The sequence below is a fragment of the Typopeltis vanoorti genome, chromosome 24 (genome assembly GCF_054136105.1).
Source record: "Typopeltis vanoorti isolate ZY-2024b chromosome 24, IOZ_Tvanoo_1.0, whole genome shotgun sequence".
Classification (NCBI taxonomy): domain Eukaryota; kingdom Metazoa; phylum Arthropoda; class Arachnida; order Uropygi; family Thelyphonidae; genus Typopeltis; species Typopeltis vanoorti.
Genome location: NC_143572.1, coordinates 78,164,765 through 78,184,266, shown reverse-complemented (window position 1 = coordinate 78,184,266; position 19,502 = coordinate 78,164,765). Strand labels below are relative to the sequence as shown.

The window sequence follows — 19,502 nt, the reverse complement described above, 5'->3', positions numbered from 1 at the left end:
TACACTGTCATCTACTACTGACGTCTACCACTAGTATTTTCACAGACAATCACAAACATCGATGTCCATGGCAGAATTCAGACCCACAGCCTTTTGGCTGGAGAGAGGATACGCTAACCACTCGGCTAGCCATGCTGGCATTTTATTTCCCTTTTTACATATGGGTACTATGAGAGCTCTACTCTAATCATCTGTGATTTGTCCCTCTGTCCAGGCCTTCTGAACCATGCAGTGCAGCCACTGTAAGACTTTTATACCTCCATACTTGAGCATTTATGGTTGAATATCATCTTTTCTCACTGCCTTTCCACATTTCAGGCTTTTCATGGCTTTTTCTACTTCATTCCTGATTGCATGTCTGTTGAGTTTTTTTTGCTACTGTGCTGTCACCACTGCTTGTTTCATTTAGCAATTTTTCAAAGTAATTACTCCATACTTCAAGGATATCTTTTTCTCCAGTTTTTATATTACCATTATCATCTCTAACTCCTTTTAAAGCACTCTTTCTTCCATTTCTGAGCTTCTTCAACAAACACCAGAATATCTTGCCACCTTATTGATATTTATTTTCTGTGTTCTTAGCAAAGTCTTCCCATGACTTTTGTTTAGCTAGTTTTAGTGTTTAGCTTTCTTACATTTGTCTCTTTATTCTCTAAGACCACAAGCTGACTTAATTTGCCAGGAACTTTTGATATGCTTTCTTCTTTTCCTTCACTGCCTCTTTAACTTCCTGTGTCAACCACAGGTTCTGATTTTTCTGTCCTTGCAGACAACCTCATCACATGCCTCTATAGCTGAATCAATCTTTTCTTTAGGATTTGCCAATGACTCTCCAAGGTTTGGTTGCTGTTCTCAAATTCTTTCATTTTTTCTTGAATAATGTTTGTGTATTTTAGTCTACAGTTCACATCTGAGAGCTGCTCAACTTTTATTTGCTTCAAAACTTTCTTACATGTTATTCTTTTCAATATGAAATTCAATTTTATCCTGCTCAAGACTAAATGGTGATCACTTCCAATTTCAAATTCTCTGTACACTCTGATGTCCTGCATCAGGGAGAAAACATCACTATCAACAATAACATAGTCAATGAGAGTTTCTTATTCCTTGTCCCTTCTCTCCATGTAAATTTGTGCACATTTTTATGTTGGAACATTGTGTTAGTAATAAGCAGTCCATGTCTTGAGCAGAAATCCAACAGGTATTTGCCATTATTATTAGCTTTGCTTTTTTTTTTCCAAATTTTCTCAATATATATTTTGTATGTCTGAAATCATTTCCTACTTTGCTATTTAGATCCCCAACAAGGACCAACTTTTCCTTTTTCGTGAATCATAACTTCAAAAAGAGGGATGATAACCACTATCTTTACTTATCCTTTGATGTTGAAAAAACACTAATGAGTAAAGATAGAGAGGTTATTATCCCTCTTTTCAAGTTATGATGAAAAGAGGGATAATACTGTTGTCAATATTATCAGTGTAGAAGGATAACAGTGATACTGGATTTCAGTTTCCTGAAATCCAGTATCATCATTGTGATACAAAGTATGTAATCTTTTCATAAGTGCATGACCTTACATTTTGAAACTTTAAATAGACACCTATTATCCTTTGCCCATAGCTCCAGTTTTTGAAAATCATCAGGATATCTACATCACCTTTATCAAATATTTCCCTTCCTAGTTTTGCACAATCAGCAAACAACTGTATGAATCTTTCTTATTTCATTAATATCCAAATTAAACAGTAGTGACCAGTGGCATTGCCTGCTCATTTCGGTTAGGTGTGCTGTCATGTTGGTTATGCAACCCACACTACAAATTTCACGGCAGTATGACCATGTTGGATCGTACTTCCTTGTTTTTGATCCACCATCTTGTTTCAACTCTGTTCTTAAACAAGTAATAAGTTGCTGGTTGATTACTAATTGAAATATAGGGAAATTTATATTTTTAGACTGTGCCACTCTATATTTAGATTAGTCTAATGAAATGTAGTGAAACCAAATATCAACTAATTTTATATCAATAATATTTCTTACGTAGACCGAGTTTATCTCTTATGTTTGAAGCTCCCCCTAGGTCCGATAATTTCATGAATGGTGCAGTAAAGGAGATTCATGCAAACACAATTTTAAAATCATCAAAACTAAACATTTAATTCTGGGTAATATATTATACACATAAACTCAATTCTGAGAACAAGATAATATAAATGTCTTAGCTTAACTGGTCATAACATCTTACAAATTCAGTCTATGGGCATTCTGCTATCAGATTTATAGCTTTCACAATATTAAAATAACTTTTAATAGAGTTCAATATCACAAAATCTCTTAGTAACAAATTTTACTATTATCACACAGTAAAGTCTCAATACATTAATGGTGGCAACAACTGCTTCATGAGTATACACTTTCCTACTTCATACTCCGGCTGATTTCAGCAAAAAACGTTATAGTTAATGTGGGGAATAAGAGGAGGAATTACACATATATCTCTGCACTGAAGTAATATAAAATTGGACAGTTCTTACTGGATAAATCCTTTGCTCATGGCATTCACTGAGGCACACTTAAAACTTTAGTTAACTATCACACTGGAGCTACACATTTCAAAAGTAATTCTCTTTAAAATAACTTGATCGTTAATCTCTGTGCATCACAAATGTAGACACACCTTCACTAGAAAACTCACTTGTTCCTCATTTACTACTTTGCAATAAAATCAGCTTTTCACTAATCTGCCCTAAAAGCTCTGGAATTCGTCATAACTTTAGAATTCCTTATCAGTATTCTGAGTTGCCAATTTACATCCCGATCCTTCGTAATCTAATTACAGCGCTTAATTCCTATTACTGAAGCCTCTTACTTTACTCCGTGCTGCTAAATAGCTATCTCCTCATCGCTTCTTAATCTAATTACAACATCTGCACTATTATTATTAGTAATAGAGCAGATGTGGTAGCCCTGCAAGAGGATTTAAATAACCTAGATAGATGGGCAAATGAATGGGGAAGGGTTAGTTTACTGCAGCAAAATGTAAGGTCTTGAGGTTTGGGAAACATCGATGGGATGCTGCATACTCTATGGGAGGAGTTATACTGGAGGAAGTAGGGGAGACAAGAGATCTGGGGTTGATGATTGATAGAAACCTGAAGTTTAGGGGATATATTGCAAAGGTGGTGAAGGTAACACAGAGGAGTGCTGCTATTATGAGAAGGACACTGACCTGCAGAGATAAGAGGGTTATCATTCCGTTGTATAAGTCTCTGATCAGACAACACTTGGACTATTGTTCTCAGATTTGGTCCCCAGGATTTGAAGGGGATAAATTAACTGTGGAAAGGATACAAAGACGGATGACAAAGATGGTTTCAGGACTGTGCAAGGATAGTTATGAGGATCGGCTGAGAGAATGTGGACTGCAGAGTTTGGCGGATAGAAGAAGGTGAGGTGATATGATTGAGACTTTTAAACTGTTGAGAGGTGGTTACAGGGTTGACACTGAGGAGTTCTTTTGCTTGGTTGATCAGCAGGAAGGAGTGATGACAAGAGGCCATCCCTGGAAGTTACGAAAGGAAACTGTGAGCAAGAGGGTAAGGAGTGGTTTCTTTGTGTGGAGGGTGGTTGAGCCGTGGAATGCATTGCCTGATGGAGTGGTGGGAGCGAGAACGGTCAGTGAGTTTAAAGAGTGGTATGATAGACTTTGTGTGTCTCAGGGGGGGGGGGGCCCTCCCCTTGATGAGTCTTGACAGACTTTATGTCTTAGAAAGGACCTCCCTCGATGAGTCTTTTGACTCCTTGGAGGCCTGAATAATAATAATAACAACTTAATTCCCATTACTACAGCCTCTTACTTTACTCAGTGTTGCTAATAAGCTATCTCCTCATCTCTTTTTAATCTAATTACAGCACCTAATTCCTATTACTACAGCCTTTTACTTTACTCCGTGGTGCCATGAGTGCTTCCCGCCTCTCCACACTATTCTGAGTGCTTCCCCCCCCTCTTTCTTCACTGCACTATCGTGAATGCTTCTGGTCTACTGATCCCCTGTATACTCTCTCTTTTCGCTTATATACCTTCACTTTCTTTCCCGCCAAAACTTGTTCTCACAGTCTAGCTCATATCAATTCCATCTCCCTTTGATACCATAGCTCATGCGATCCATGCACGCGCTAGCTATTTCTAGCCTGTCTCCATAGTAACAAACAAAATAAAATAAAAACAGAAATATTGCATAACATTATACCTTTACATACCTGTAGTGATAAATAAAAATTCAAAATATTATAATTCGCATAAGACATATTAAACTTATATATACAATTCCTCATAATATTAAATTAGGAATAATCATAAACAGAATATTTCAATACAAGGTCCTATCATTGCTAATATTTTAGATTAATTAATAAAATTTAATGAACTCAAGGCAATTACATGAATAATAATTTACAATCATGGGATTAATATCAAATAATTTTTACAGGTATAGCCTTTGGTATGGTGGATTAAGTCGGATTCTGTAAGGAATATTAAAAATTTCTCCTTAATCAGAATCCAGTAACCATGGGAAGCTATCTCCTCATGCATACGGTTGTGTGCATCTGCAGAAATTTTTTTTTTGGGTGGGGGGGCAAAGCTTAGAGACTTAGTTACATCAATAAATTTTTATAATAATTATTTTAATTAAATAATTACATCGATAAACATCTTTTAGCTTTTTTTATGTAATTATTTGTCAACATAAACTATAAATACAGTTTCATTTTGCATCAATTTTAATGAGCTTTAATTCTTGGGGAAAAAAGGTATTCAGAATTAATAGTTTTTAGCACAATTAGATATAGAAAAAAACTGACCAGCATATTTTATTAAAAATCGACTAATTAATTAATCCTAAATTAAATTATTTCAGTTTAAAAGCAAAAAAAAAAACTAACAAGTAAAATAATATTAAATTATATACACTTACATTTTAAAAATGTATTTATCTGATTGAATTTGCTTCACTATAAATTTACGATTCACACTTCATTCAGTAACTCACTAGACACAGAGGGCAAACTAACTGGTCACTGTTCACAAATCAGAAAAAGATGAACCAAAAACAGGAACACGTTTTATTACAGCAATAAAACGTGTGTTCTCTGGCTACCCTGCCATGGGCCGAAACAGGCCAACTCATAATAAAATTTTAAGACAGCAAAGCTTTCCATCTCAATCACTTTTACGATTATAATTTGTGGAATTGTTTACTCGAGCCTAGGAAGGAGTTCCCCATTTGCCCCCCCCCCCCTCTGCAGAGATGCCCTTGACTGTGTGATTGCATTTTATCGATGTATGAAAGTTTTGAGAGGGCACAGCGCATCAGCGCTCATCTTAATTTGTCCAATGCAATTAATATTTCAGGATAACTTTGAATACTTCTGCGTAGAGTGGTGGAAACAATCTGTTTTAGGATTTATTAGAAAACAACAATGAAGGGAAATGCTATATTTGGTTGGTATATTTGAAATACTCAAAGATGAAAATATGTGAACCATCATTTATAAGACATGAGAATAGGAAAGAATAAGTGTGAGTAGAAACACTTTCATTAATGGTAAACGAATAATTAATAATTATAATTTGTGATATGTGTGTTCTGTAAGTTACTGGGTAGAGCGAATAGCATGACCTTATAAATTCTGACATGAATAAGTGAATTTATGATGGCATAATTAAAAAAATAAAAACTTATGAAGAGAGTATTAAGTGCTTTGAGGACATCATGTTGGAGGCTTAATGGAATGTATACAGCACCCAGAAAGGATTAACATAGGTTTAATACTTCCTATATTTCGTCCTAGTCACTAGGACATCTTCAGGGATTACAAAAACAACTAATGTAACATGAACACAAATAACATACAATACTAAGCCCAACCACGTGGGTGACACTAAAGTCATATATAGGTGGAGCGCCCTCTAAGGACGGTTGTTGGTGGTGGCCTGGAATGTAAGGTGGGACCTCTGGTGATGAGTGTTTCCCAAATCTTCGGTAGCTTAATGCAACCATATTTATTAAGATTTGGTTGATTTTTGAGAGCTGCTGCTTCTAAGAATAGTCTCTCTTTCTTGAATTTGCTGTGGTGGAGCATGGTTGTTTTCTTCCAAGAGACCCTGTGGGTGGTGTCCAAGACATGGTCAGCCAAGCCTGACTGACCATAGTTGTGTTTACACCACAAACTTGCTACTCTTATCCGTTCTACTAAAGATCAGCTCCCTCCTCTCTCTCTGCCTGGAGTTTACAAAGTATCCTGTTCCTGTAAGCTGGCATACTTTGGACAGACAGGCAGATCAGCATCCATCTGCCTAGAGGAACACAAGTCTTACATCTGTAAACACAACTATGGTCAGTCAGGCTTGGCTGACCGTGTCTTGGACACCACCCACAGGGTCTCTTGGAAAAAAACCACCATGCTCCACCACAGCAAATTCAAGAAAGAGGGACTATTCTTAGAAGCAGCAGCAACTCTCAAAAATCAACCAAATCTTAATAAATACGGTTGCATTAAGCTACCGAAGATTTGGGAAACACTCATCACCAGAGGTCCCACCTTACATTCCAGGCCACCAACAACCGCCCTTAGAGGGCACTCCACCTAGATAGGACTTTAGTGTCACCCACGTGGTTGGGCTTAGTATTGTATGATATTTATGTGCATGTTACATTAGTTGTTTTTGTAATCCCCGTAGATGTCCTAGTGACTAGGACGAAATATAGGAAGTATTAAATTCTATTTTAATCCTTTTTGAGTGCTATATACATTCCATTAAGCCTCCAACATGAGGTTTGATGGAGCAGCAAATCATCTCGTAAAATTTTTGCACCTGCTATGCGTATTTCTCTGGTTTGTGTATATTTCACTCGTTTTCAAAGAATTTTATTTTGTTTACTGATATCAGTATACATAACATCCTATCTTTATCGGAATTATCCACACTTTTAGGAATCCTAAATTCATAAGACAGGAGAACCGCCGTTACTAAAAAAAAATTTTTTTTTAATCAGCGGTTCTTCTGTCTTATCAATCTCACATATGCTGGTATTTTGTTGTAGATCAACGATGTCTTATAATACACAGAATATTCATTTTTATTAAGGAATAGATATTTTTTTACTGTCTGTTGTTTCTGAAGACTAGAATAAAAATTTCTCTATATACCGTTAAAAAACTTTGCAACTCAACAGATGCTATACTGTACAAGCAAAAGAAAAAACAATTAGCATTTTTCTCCTAACATCCACTTTCAAATTTTCAGTTCCAGAAAATATGCATGACAGCTGTTTGTAATATACATAGAATACGAAATGCACTCAACTCATGACAAATGACAATGTTCAATTGGATTGGTTGACACAATAACCATAACAGACACTAGGTGCTGAGTGAGCTCAAAATTTTAGCTCAACTAGCTACACCTTTTCAGCGGTTTAAAAATACTACAATGGTAAGAAAATAGCGGTAAGGACCCACTGCGCCCTCTTTACATATTTTCAAAGGATGCAAAGGTGTGTGCATTTCGAAAGCACACCCGGGCTGTTAATGCAAATGTGACACAATGTTTACGCTGCAAAACGTGCCCTCTTCATGAAGCACTAATGCTTTATTACCCTCCTGAAGAGGACAATGAAACATTAGTATATCGTGTTCAATTTTAATTCTGCAAACAATTGGGGAGTCTTTAATAGAAATAAATGCAAATATATAATGTGGGTGATACTGATATTTCGTGGATGAGCACCACACACCTAGCACACATGGAATATTCGTCCCTGGTAGTGACCCTAGTACAGAACTCTGAGGCAGGGCCATACTTCACTTTCTCAAGGTGTTAGAGTGCTCTGGGGCTCCTTCCTCATTATTTGGGGCCCTTAATTTTGCATGAATTTTTAGAGAGGGCCCCCCCCCCAACTAGAGCCTCGTGCTCTTGTGCATGAGTATGGCCCTGTGCTGAGGTACTTTACTAGCCCTCCCTCTCATTTTCTTAGATTCCACTCCACCATATATTACTCTGCTGTCTGTCAGCTACTCCCCCCCCCCCCCCCAATCAGTGCTACTAGCTTCATATCCATTCCCATTTGCTCCAACTTTTGTAATAGTTTTCCATGCCATATTCTATCAGACGTCTTTGCAAAATCCAGCAGTATCATGGTGTAGCCATTTCCTTTATCTAATTTCACTTTCACTTTATTATAAAATGAATAAATTACTAAGGCTGAACCTACCTTTTCCAAGCAGTGCTTTCCCTTATAAGAGTATCTTTTTCTTATCCACCCATTCCTGAATTTTATCCTTAACCAACTTTTTCAATACTTTAACCATCACTCCAAAGATAATGATTTGTCTGTAATTTGCTACTTCTGTCTTGGAGCCACCTTTATATAATGGAACTATCTAACCCTCTTTCCACTGCCTTGGAATCTTGCCAGAGCTGACTTAGACTGAAGAATTCCTTTAGTGGCACTGCCCAATTCTCTTGCTCATTCACATACTACGCGGGCTGATATTCCATCCAGTCCCACTGCTGTATTCACATTGATATTTTTTCAGTATGCTGAATACATCTTGTTCATTATTAATATTAACATTTGACCTCCATGGAGTTAGAGACTTATCATGGAAGGTACTCACTATTGCATACAGTGCTCATCCAACCACGTCTTAAACTGATTATGTGTCCACATCCACAACACACAGGCAATGCATTCCACTCACCAACCACCCTCCATGCAAAGAGCCTGTGTTAAGTTGTGATAGATTGTGATTTTAGGAATTCCGATCTTATCACGGTTTAACATACATAACCCAATGAAAAGAAAAATAAACACGTGTTTGTCTCTAGGCATTATAATACAGCTTTGTAAATATGTTAAATGTTTTAAATTTAAGAAAAAAGAGTAGTCATCTAGTATTTCAACAAAAGACTGCTCACTAGTTTGTGTAAATAACAGTGGAAACGTGAAAACTTAATATTTGTTAGAGCCATAAGTATTAAGAGTTATTGAATGACTTGCACAAATATCTAAAGGGGATATAAACCCAAAGGTCACGAAGCAGTAATGCAAGGGGAGCAGTTTGCCCCGGGCAATCTCTTACCGACGGCGCTCGAGAAGGGCAGCAGAGAAAGGTGGATGCTGTGACGTCGACCCACATGAAAGCGCCAGGTGAGAATCGCTGGGAACCAAGGCGAAATAAAGGATTAAGAACCCCCTACACGAGGCTTTTTGTTCCTGATCTCCTGGTGTTGGTCTCTCGGTGTCGTGAACTGGAGAAGGGTGGCAGTGCCTCCACTCCGGAGGTTTTGATTGAGGCATAGGTGGAAACTCGAGGTTTGTAGTCCCGTGGAGCAAGAGATCGTAAAAGTTCATGGATAGCACGGAGAATCACGTGCGTGCTTTAAGCCAGAGAGGAACCTATGGAAATTTTGGTCAAGGAGTAACAGATTCCTGAAGATCAATTAATGTGATGAACGTTCAAGATAGATAAGTAGAATTTATTAATTTTGTTAGCTATGGATGAAAGGATTTGTGCCGCGTCATGATTCAGAGGAAAGAACATTAATAGTATTATAAAGAACTGAACTGTAGTGATCTTGAGATAAATACCCCATAAATTTACTGTCTCCTTAAGGAATTGAATTATAATATGTGTTTAAAGAGTGTTATGATAAAATTCAGAGCAAAGAGTGATAATAACAAATTGTAAAAAATATTGATGCTATCTAGAGTGGTTTGGTTGTGACTGGATTGGAAAAATTATTGCTGTGAATATCATACCTAGTTAGAGTGTTTGTTTGTTGATAAGATTGATATTGCTAACATAAAAATAATCAGTTTGAGTATCTGTATGTCATCAGAGTGTTTTAATGTTAACCTAATTGTCAGGAACTCTCTTAGAATGAGAACTAAACTAACATGTACTGTATATATATAATTATAGTGTTCAATAAACCTTGCTTTTGAATCCAATTAAGACTATCTGTAATTTGAAATCCGATGCACCTCTTATAAAACTTAATACAAACCTAGGTGGGAAATTAGAAAGAAGAGATTTTGGCATGTCTGCAAGGTCAAGGTATCACTTAAGTACAATCTAGAGATTGCCTCTTGATTGATATAGTTTATTTAATCTGAAAGCCCTAATTGGCACAACAATAAAAAAAAAAAAAATTTCTTAGTGCTTTAGAAGAGGTTGATCTCAGATACTCTAGTATTGGCTCGACCCTGAGGCAGTTCCATTGTTATTCAGAGGTACCACGTGACACCTGAGAAAGAGTCTTAAGGGTATTTGTATGATAGACTAAAACTGTAGTGATCTTGAGATAAATACCGTAAATTTACTGTCTCCTTACGGAATTGAATTATAATATGTTTAAAGAGTGTTATGATAAAATTCAGAGCAAAGAGTGATATTAATAACAAATTGTAAAATATTGATGCTATCTAGATAAGATAGCATCAATATCTAAAAGATACATATATTAGGTGGAAGTCGACACAACACCTGCTTCTCACTCCTTTGTTCACGCCCTCTTTATACAGTTTCAAGCAATGGCCTCTTGTTTTACTCCCCTTTCCCATTCTATGAAAAATCTCTTTCATGTTTACCTGATAACAACCCCTGACCAGCTTATATGTCTCAATCATATTCCCCTTCCCTCTTCCTCCTATTCACGAGGCTCTGCAACTTGCATTCTCTCAATCTGTCCTCGTACCCCACATTCCAAAGACCACTGACTACCTTGTGAATCTTCTCTGTACCCTCTCCAACACATCCTTGTCACCATGAAAACCCGGCGACCAAATCTGTGCACAATAATCCATATGAGGCCTGATCGATGCCTTATACAATGGAATGATCTACTTCAATTTTGATATGCATCTCTGTCACATCAGAAACTGCAAAAATCTCCACCTGGATGATGCATCTTTTACAAAATGATCACTTAGCAACTCAATTATTTCTTTTGCCTCTATCACCTTCCTAACATTAGCATTGATTAATGTCACCCTTTGACACTAATTTTTCCTCTTATTTGCTACATACTGCAAAAATTCTTTTGGATTTACTTTGGTCTGCTTAGAATTTTCTGCCATATTATATTTCTTTTATATTATACTAGCTAGGGGGGGGGGGGGTTATGCCCCTCTGGTGCCTACGACGCCCAACTTCCCATGTTCCGGACTGGTAGGCCGGTTCTCCTTGAATTCTGATGACTTGAAAGGGGGGGGGGGGGTTCTGGACTGGTAGGCCAGTTCTCCTTGAATTCCGATGACTCGAATTTTGAAGACTCGACACTCAGAGTAGCCCTGAGTTTCAAAACGTTTCATCAAAAAATGTGACATAAAAAGGCTTATCATTTTATATATATATAGGGTAGATTTTGTATAAAATATTTATATTTTATAAATTTCTTTATATTATTTTCCTTATATGCAAAATGTTTTCTTTATGTTGCAGCTCTTTCTTTATATCCCTGTGCATCTACTTAACTCCCACTGTTTATCCTCCACTCTGGATACAGAGCCTGATACTGCTTCTCTTAAACAACCCCTATCCTCTTCCCATGCATTACTGACATTTCTCCCTTGTAGCATCTTAAGTCATCACACTGCTCCAAGTTTGTCATAAACACCAGCTTTGTAGTTCCATATACAGTGGCATACCTCGACTTATGAACCGCTAGACATACGAACTTTTTCATATCCCATTTTGATCTCTAGATACGAACCTAGACTTGAGATATCAACTGTGATGCTTTTCTTTTCAAATGAACTAAAGCCTGTTTTACATTATACTTTTTTTTTTTTTAACTTTTTTATGCATGTTTAGCTGAGCATGTGCTGAACTGTCTCTATTGTAACAATTGTTGTTACTACATCATATTTATCTGAAATACGACAAATGCTGCATGTATTTGCTTTTTAGTGTATCTATTTCGGTATTTTTGGAAATAAACAATACACTTTGTGAAGATTTTTTTTTAGGTTTGTATTTATTATGTGTACTGTATGTATTTCTTTTTATAAGTGACGTGCTTTATCGTAGCTTCACGTTTATTTTCTGTATAATCTACCGGATAAGCATCATTGCACTGATCGGCTTATTATTTTCAACATGGGGCCAAAGAAAACTAAGAAAGAAGAGGAAAATCACAATAGAAATTAAGAAAGAGATTGTAGAAAAATGAGAAAGGAGTCAGGCAAAGTGATCTGTGCAAGCAGTATGACTTGTCCAAATCCACCATAGCTACAATGGTCAAGAAAGATTTTTATAAGGAACGATGTGGCCAAATCTGTCGCATCATCTCAAAGAAATGGAAACTTTACTACTTGTTTGGATTAATGACATGCAACTGAAAGGAGATAGTGTATCTCAAAACATGATCTGTTTACAAGCTCAAACTATTTACAAAGATATTTCGCTGAACTTGCCATCCACTAGCAGTAACAGAGACATCGGCGAAGAGTTTAAAGCTAGCAAAGGATGGTTTGAGAAATTCAAGAACAGAAATGGTATCCATAGTGTTGTTAGACATGGAGAAGGTGCTAGTGCTGACAAAGCCACTGAAAGGTTCTTGAAGGAATTTCAGAAACTGATGGAGTCAGAAGGTTAGACCAGAACAAGTTTTCAACTGCAATGAAACTGGGCATTTTCTGGAAGAAAATGCCTAAGAGAATGTTCATCACTAAGGAAATGCCATTGCCAGGACACAATCCAATGAAAGACAGACTAACTTTGCTTTTTTGTGCCAGTGCCAGTGGTGACCTGAAGATAAAACCTCTGTTGGTTTAACCACTCTGAAAATCCTAGTCTTTAAAAAGCAGAAAGTTAACAGGCATAAACTTAGCGTTATGTGGAGCGGTAACAGCAGAGCCTGGATAACCAGGCAATTCTTCTGTGAGTGGATGACAGAGATCTTGTTGCTCCCACAGTGAAACAGTATCTACAAGAAAAGGGTCTGCCTGAGAAAGTTCTTATAATGGATAATGCTCCAGCACATCCACCAGAGTTGGAAGAAGATTTGGATGAAGAGTTTAATTTCATCAAAATTAAGTTCTTGCCTCCTGATACCACACCACTCCTACAACCAATGGATCAGTATGTTATTTCAAACTTCAAAAAGCTTTATACCAAAGCTCTTTTCCAAAGATGTTTCGAAGTTATCACCGATACAGAATTAACCCTCAGGGAATTCTGGAAGAATCATTTCAATATTCTTCATCCTTTGTGTCTTATTAGTCAGGCATGGGAAGATGTTTCGGTGAGAACTCTAAAATCAGCCAGAAAAGTTTTGACCCGATTGTGTGTGAGGAACTGCATTGGAATTACCTGAAAGCAAAATAGACATTGTAGATACAGTTGTCTCCCTGGGCAAGACCATGCATTTGGAAGTTGATGAAGCAAACATAGAGGAGCACAACATTGAGCTGACCACTGAAGAGCTACAGGAGTTAAGAAGAGAGAGCAGGAAAAAGAAACAGATGAGGAGCAAAATCAAATTTCTTCAGATGAAGAAGACAGCAAAAAAAAAGGGTGCAATTCCAACAAGTGATGTAAAAGAAAAATCTTGCAGCACTGGGGCGAATTGCAAGAATTGGTTAACAAGTGGCATCAAAATCAAGGTGTTTCTAGAGCCACCAATATCTTCAATGACAATGTTATTAATCACTTTAGAAAGGTGTTAAAGAAATGACAGATTCAATCAATAAACCTCCCTCACCTAAGAGACAAAAAGAAGCAACCGATGACAAATCAAACTCCTGAACCACAAAACCAGCAACAAGAAAATTGATTTTTTTTTTTACAATTTAATAGAGGATGATTTTCATACTAATCATGTAAAACCAAAGATTTCATAAATAAAAATTAATATGTAATGGTATACAAAATGCATATTTATAGTGTAAAAATGCTCCTTCTTACTCCTCCATTTCTTTGCATTTTCTTCATTTAGCTGAGAATAGTTTTTTATTTTAAAAAATTTTTTTTTTTTAATTTTCGAATCTGGGAACAGATTAATTGATTTCCCATAAGATATAATGGAAAATTGGGTTTCAAGATATGAATTAAGTTCATAAGTCAAGGGACCACTGTATAAACCATTTCTTGACTGAAGAAATTCCATATGTTTAGTATTCTCCCAGAACAACTCTGCATTTTCACTTTCCATGATCAGAGGCAGTGTGACTAATGTGGTTTTGGATAATTCTTCTTAGACTATCATCAGATCCAGCACTCTCAAACCCTTGAACTCTTCCATGATATGCTATTTCAAGTAATTATCCTTCTAAACTATATACTTTCCTTCCCCATTTTGTCATGTATCCTTTCCTCTTCCTAATCTTTGCTCCCATAGTTGAAGCTCTCCAATAAAAATTGCTCGGTCTACACTCTTTGTGCTAATCTGCTGATGCATCACATCGATATAATTCTCTGGACACTCTGGTCTAATACAGTGTAATTATGTTGTGGTATCATGTATATAATTCATGGATATTTCATACAAAACTAGAAATAAAAAGCAAATTTTAAACATTATAATCTGATTATTCTCTTATTTCACACAGATAATTTTAATTAAAAAGAATACATTTTAAAAAAGTATTCTTAATATTTTTAATGAAGAGAAGAAAAGATATATTTAAAATTGAGATTATACTAGTCTGAGCAATGTAATTTTTTAAATGTTATTTCATTTCTTTAGTGGAGTCATTTATGCCTTTCTACAACTAATGCCACATCTGAGAGAGATTTTCACTTTTAACAGTTGTGTTTATTTTGGTGCTCTGATTTCTGCAACCGATCCAGGTTGGTTTATAGTTTTTTATGATTATAGATAAATAATATCCTTTCATTTTTGAAAAGTCTTGACTGTTTGTAACAATTTTTAGTGTGAATTCAGTTTGAGTGGAAACTTATTATGACATGCCTAACATGCTGTGTGGAAATCTAGTTCTGTATCTTCCAGTTGATATACTGAAAACAGAATTTAATTAAATTTATGTTAAATATTAATGATTCCAGCAAGTGATGTCAGGAAAAGCCATATCAACCTGGTTTGGTATATTGATTCTTGACTAATCAAATTGGCATTAAATTGATTCATCAGACAGCCTATATGAGTGTAGTCATGATTCATTCCATTGACAGTAAGATAGAATAAATTTAAAAAAAAAAAAAAAAAGATGCAGCAAACTCCAGAACACACACAAATTAGCAGACCTAAAATATGCACCATATAGCTTTATTTGCTTCAGGTACAGTTCAAACCAAATAGTCTATATGCTAAGTTATCATTCATTTTCTTTTAAAGATAGTGGATGTTATTCATGTTAGAAATATTGTGATCTGTTAATTTTCATTATATCAAGGTCATAGGGGCCAAAGCGATAATTTATTATAGTGGATAGTTTGCTGTAGTGAATTTTCTTTAGTACTGTATCAAAACTGTAGGAGATGAGTCAGGACTTTTCTGTAGTGAGCGAGCTCGTACAACAGCTGGAATATTGCAGAACAAGAGAGAACTTTGCACTTCTGGTAAGGGAGATAGTATTACATTATGAGATGTGATTTTTTTTTTAAAGTGGTGGTGTGAGATTGTTTCCAAAAATGATTAGTGACTAAGGTAATATCCGTGAAAACTAGGTGACCAAATCTGCACACAGTAATCCATACGCAACCTGATGAAGGTCCTATACAAGGGAACCATAGCCTCTTTGCTTCTACATGCCAAAGTCTTCGTCATTGCCATAATCTGTTGTGATGTTCTTACAATTTTAGCAGTGTGACCCCTGAATTTCAAGTCTGTGTGCACCATCACTCCCAGATTTCTCATCCTGCTCACTTACTTCAAAATTCGTCATTCGAAGGCAGATTGAAATGTAGGCAGTATATTCACCAAAAGAGAGCAAAGCATGGGGTAAATTTATGTTTTGCGAAGTGCAACGTTGGATATGTTTATGATTTAAATCTTATACAGGAAAGCAGTCTGCACTTGAGCATGCTAAATATGCACATCTTTGCTTGTCGATGCATGCAATAATGGTATTAGTAGACCCCTCTGGGGAAAAGTTATTGAGTTACAGTGAATAACTACTATGTGTCCTAAACTCACTAATTTGCTTTTACAGCATCATAGAGTTAATTATTTTACCTAAATGCAAAAAAGTGAGACATGCCTTTGGATTTGCCTTCGGAACAACTGTTGAAGGTGAAATCAAAGTTTATCAATGTGGGAACGTCTTTGCGCTATGTAAGGGGAAAAAGAAAAAAATATATTTTTCTTCTATCTTCCCTGCACACAATCCATCAATGGAATCTGTAGAGAAGACATAGTTCCAAGAAAGACAAACCCTGTGTGCGTGCATACAATGACTCTATGAGAGGAATCTAGATGTGAACAGTAGCTATCATTTTACTCTGTAATGAGGAAACAACATAAAAAAAATTACAAAAAAAAAGTATTTGGACATATATTAGATTTTATTATTTGCACCATCTAGATTACAGAGTAGAAATCACAAAAGCAATGCTACAAGTTTATGAAACTTCTTCCACAAGCAGGAATGCAGGCACTCCTTCCAGACTCTGTAGTTGAGTGCTGCTAACTCTAACCATTTCTCAGAAACTTGATCACCCACAAAAAAAAAAAAAAAAAAAAAAAAAAAACTGCAGAATGTAAAACTGCTTTGTGTGTTCAGCCTTGTTTTAGGTTGTTCGTACTGTTTAAGATATATAAATTTTAAACACTATGAAAACAAAAATGTTACCTTTCAGGGCCATCAAAACAGTCCTTTTTTTGGATTATAAATGTTGATAGAGAGATGCTTGAATGTACTGATTCCATTTTCTCTTAAAGAGGAATTTGTTTAAGTTGTTTTTATGACATACAGAATAATACATTGTTCCTCTCAAAGTGGATAATAGTACTTTTTTTTGTTGAGTGAAAATAAAATAAAAATAGGAAGGACCATCAGGACACATGCCTTCTAGGTGTAAATACTTTTTTTTTTCTTTTCTTTTTCTTTTATGTCCACAACCGCAAAAGTTTGGAAATCTATATCACGTTAATGCTATATGCAATTAACATCTTATCCTATCCTTCTCATCTGTCTAGGATGGGTTGAGTCCCCTCCTAATGAGTGGTTACTGGCATATTAATACAGCCAGTTCGCCACTCCTCTGCTGCATTCCCATGGAGCCAGTTTGCCTGCTTGCAGGATGAAAAACCCTGCAGTCCATGCCCAAGACTAGCTAACTTGGCTATGTCTCAGGAAGATCGTTAAGCTCCTAACGGCGTCGACGGGAATCGAACCTAGGACACTCCTTCCCCAGGCATATGGTTGCGAAGTGCATAGCCACTAGGCTAACTGCGTGGACAATTAACATCAGAGATAAGAATAAACATGTTTTTTAAGCCTCCAATAAACTGGGTAATGGCCTTGCACTATGCTATTTATAGAACCAAATTCATTTATCATCTAAATATTTTCGTAAGCATTCGTGTCAGTATTGAGGATTCTGATCTGCAGTCACTTAATAAAAAAAAAAAGCAGTGATCCCCCTCCAGTTAGCTACCCAAGCTTAGTTGTCTCAATCAGGAAAATGATTGAGTTGACTTAGGCTGTGATTTTGTTTTGATTAGAATTATGCAGAAGCAAGTATGAGGCAAGTACCTTTCTTTCATGCTTACATGGTGATCAGAATACATTATAAAAAATTATGGAGACAACTACTGTGTTAGATGAAAACTTTAGCTAAATATAAACCAAAATGAACACTCGACGTTTAGACCTTCATAATCAAGGTCATCATCAGGAGCATAACACATATATGCAAAGAAACAAGCTGCACTACAAACTACATGGTTTGCTAAAGTTACTGACCATCCGTTCAACAATTATTGGCCTGGCTTCTGGTGAGAAAAAAAAAAGCCTTTACTACATCAAAGCTAGAGGCCTATTATTATCTATTAGGTTACAAAATTAAATTGGGCTGGAGAGCAACATGTTGATATATATAAAATTATTGCCAATTTTAAAATAAAGCCAAAATTGTTGAAGATGGTGGATATTGTCCCGATCAAGTGCTTAACTCTGACGAAACAGGATTGTTTTGGAAGAAAATGCCTAATCAAACTTATATCGCAAAGTCTGAGAAAAAAAGCAAGTGGGTTTAAAGCAAGCAAAAATCGAGTAACATTGTTACTTTGTAGCAATGCATCAAGGGATCGAATGTTGAAACCCCCCTCCTAGATCCAATTTATCGATCTCTAAGACCACTTGCTCTAAAAATCAAAGATCTAAAACAGCTGCCGGTACATTGGATGGCTAATACAAAGGTCTGGGTAACAACTGCTGTATTTACTGAATGGTTCAATAATTGCTTTGTACCAGAAGTGGAAACATATATGAAGTAAAAAGCTCTAGATTATAAAGTTTTATTAACTGTTGACAATGCACCAAGTTGCATTGTCGCATTGTACATTGTTTCAAGTCATCCACATTTAAAACATACAAATGTGCAGGCAGTTTTTTCCACCCAATACAACAAGCATTATTCAGCCATTAGATCAAGGCATAATTGCTACTTTTAAAAAATATTACGTTAAGCACACTTTTCAATTTATATTGAATAAACTAGAAAATGAATCATTAACAGTAACTGACGTTTGGAATCCAGACCATCTGCTTGGTCTGGATGTGCTGCAAGCAATGCAACCATTCAAACATCTACATTATCTGCCGAAATCATTACTTTTGCACATGAAATTGTTGGAGAAGGTTTTGATACATTTAGCCAGAATGATGTAAACAAATTGCTTGTGGATAATGCCTTAAGTAACGATGATATTATTCAAATCGATTAATTTTAGATATCGTTGAAGATCCAGAAAACAATAGTGAAACGGAAGAAAAACCTATCCTCCTCACTGCAAATATAATTCGAGAAGGTCTTGAACCGTGCAATAATTTGGAGAATCATTTTCTTGTTAATGACACAAATTCTGAACGAGCCTTTCAATTTCAACGTGAACTGAAGAACTATATGTGGATATCGCGAGCTGTATAAAAAATTAGTAAAATCATCATCGATTACTTTGTCAGAAGGAAAAAATGAGCACAGGATGAGGATGGAGCTAATTCTGTTTGTGAAGACCCATTGCCTTTTACCATAAAGATCTGATGCGCAGACTATCTCTTCTGGTGATTAAAGTGATTTTGCACCAGTTCGCAAACGTTGCCGAATATTGTCTAATAGCGATGATAATTCTTATTAAAAAAAAAAAAAAAATGTAAAAAAAAATTGTTACTTTTCAATTAAATGAAATGAATTAAGCTTTAAAACAAACTGAGGAATTCTTATTTTCCTGAATTTTTATAAACTTTTTTTATGCAATTTTAGGTTTATTTTAATTCATTGCTTCGGTTTTATGCAGTTTTAAA

At 35.9% G+C, this 19,502-nt stretch overlaps 1 protein-coding gene across 2 annotated transcripts in view; it reads left to right on the top strand.

Annotated features, from left to right (window-relative positions):
- Positions 1-19,502, top strand: part of LOC150093424 (sodium/hydrogen exchanger 7-like) — a 495,244-nt gene that overhangs the window by 117,832 nt on the left and 357,910 nt on the right. For both annotated transcript variants that reach the window (XM_090414003.1, XM_090414004.1), the window contains exon 5: positions 14,762-14,865. In XM_090414003.1, the coding sequence (XP_090270129.1) occupies positions 14,762-14,865 (104 nt within the window). The remainder of the gene's footprint in view (positions 1-14,761; positions 14,866-19,502) is intronic.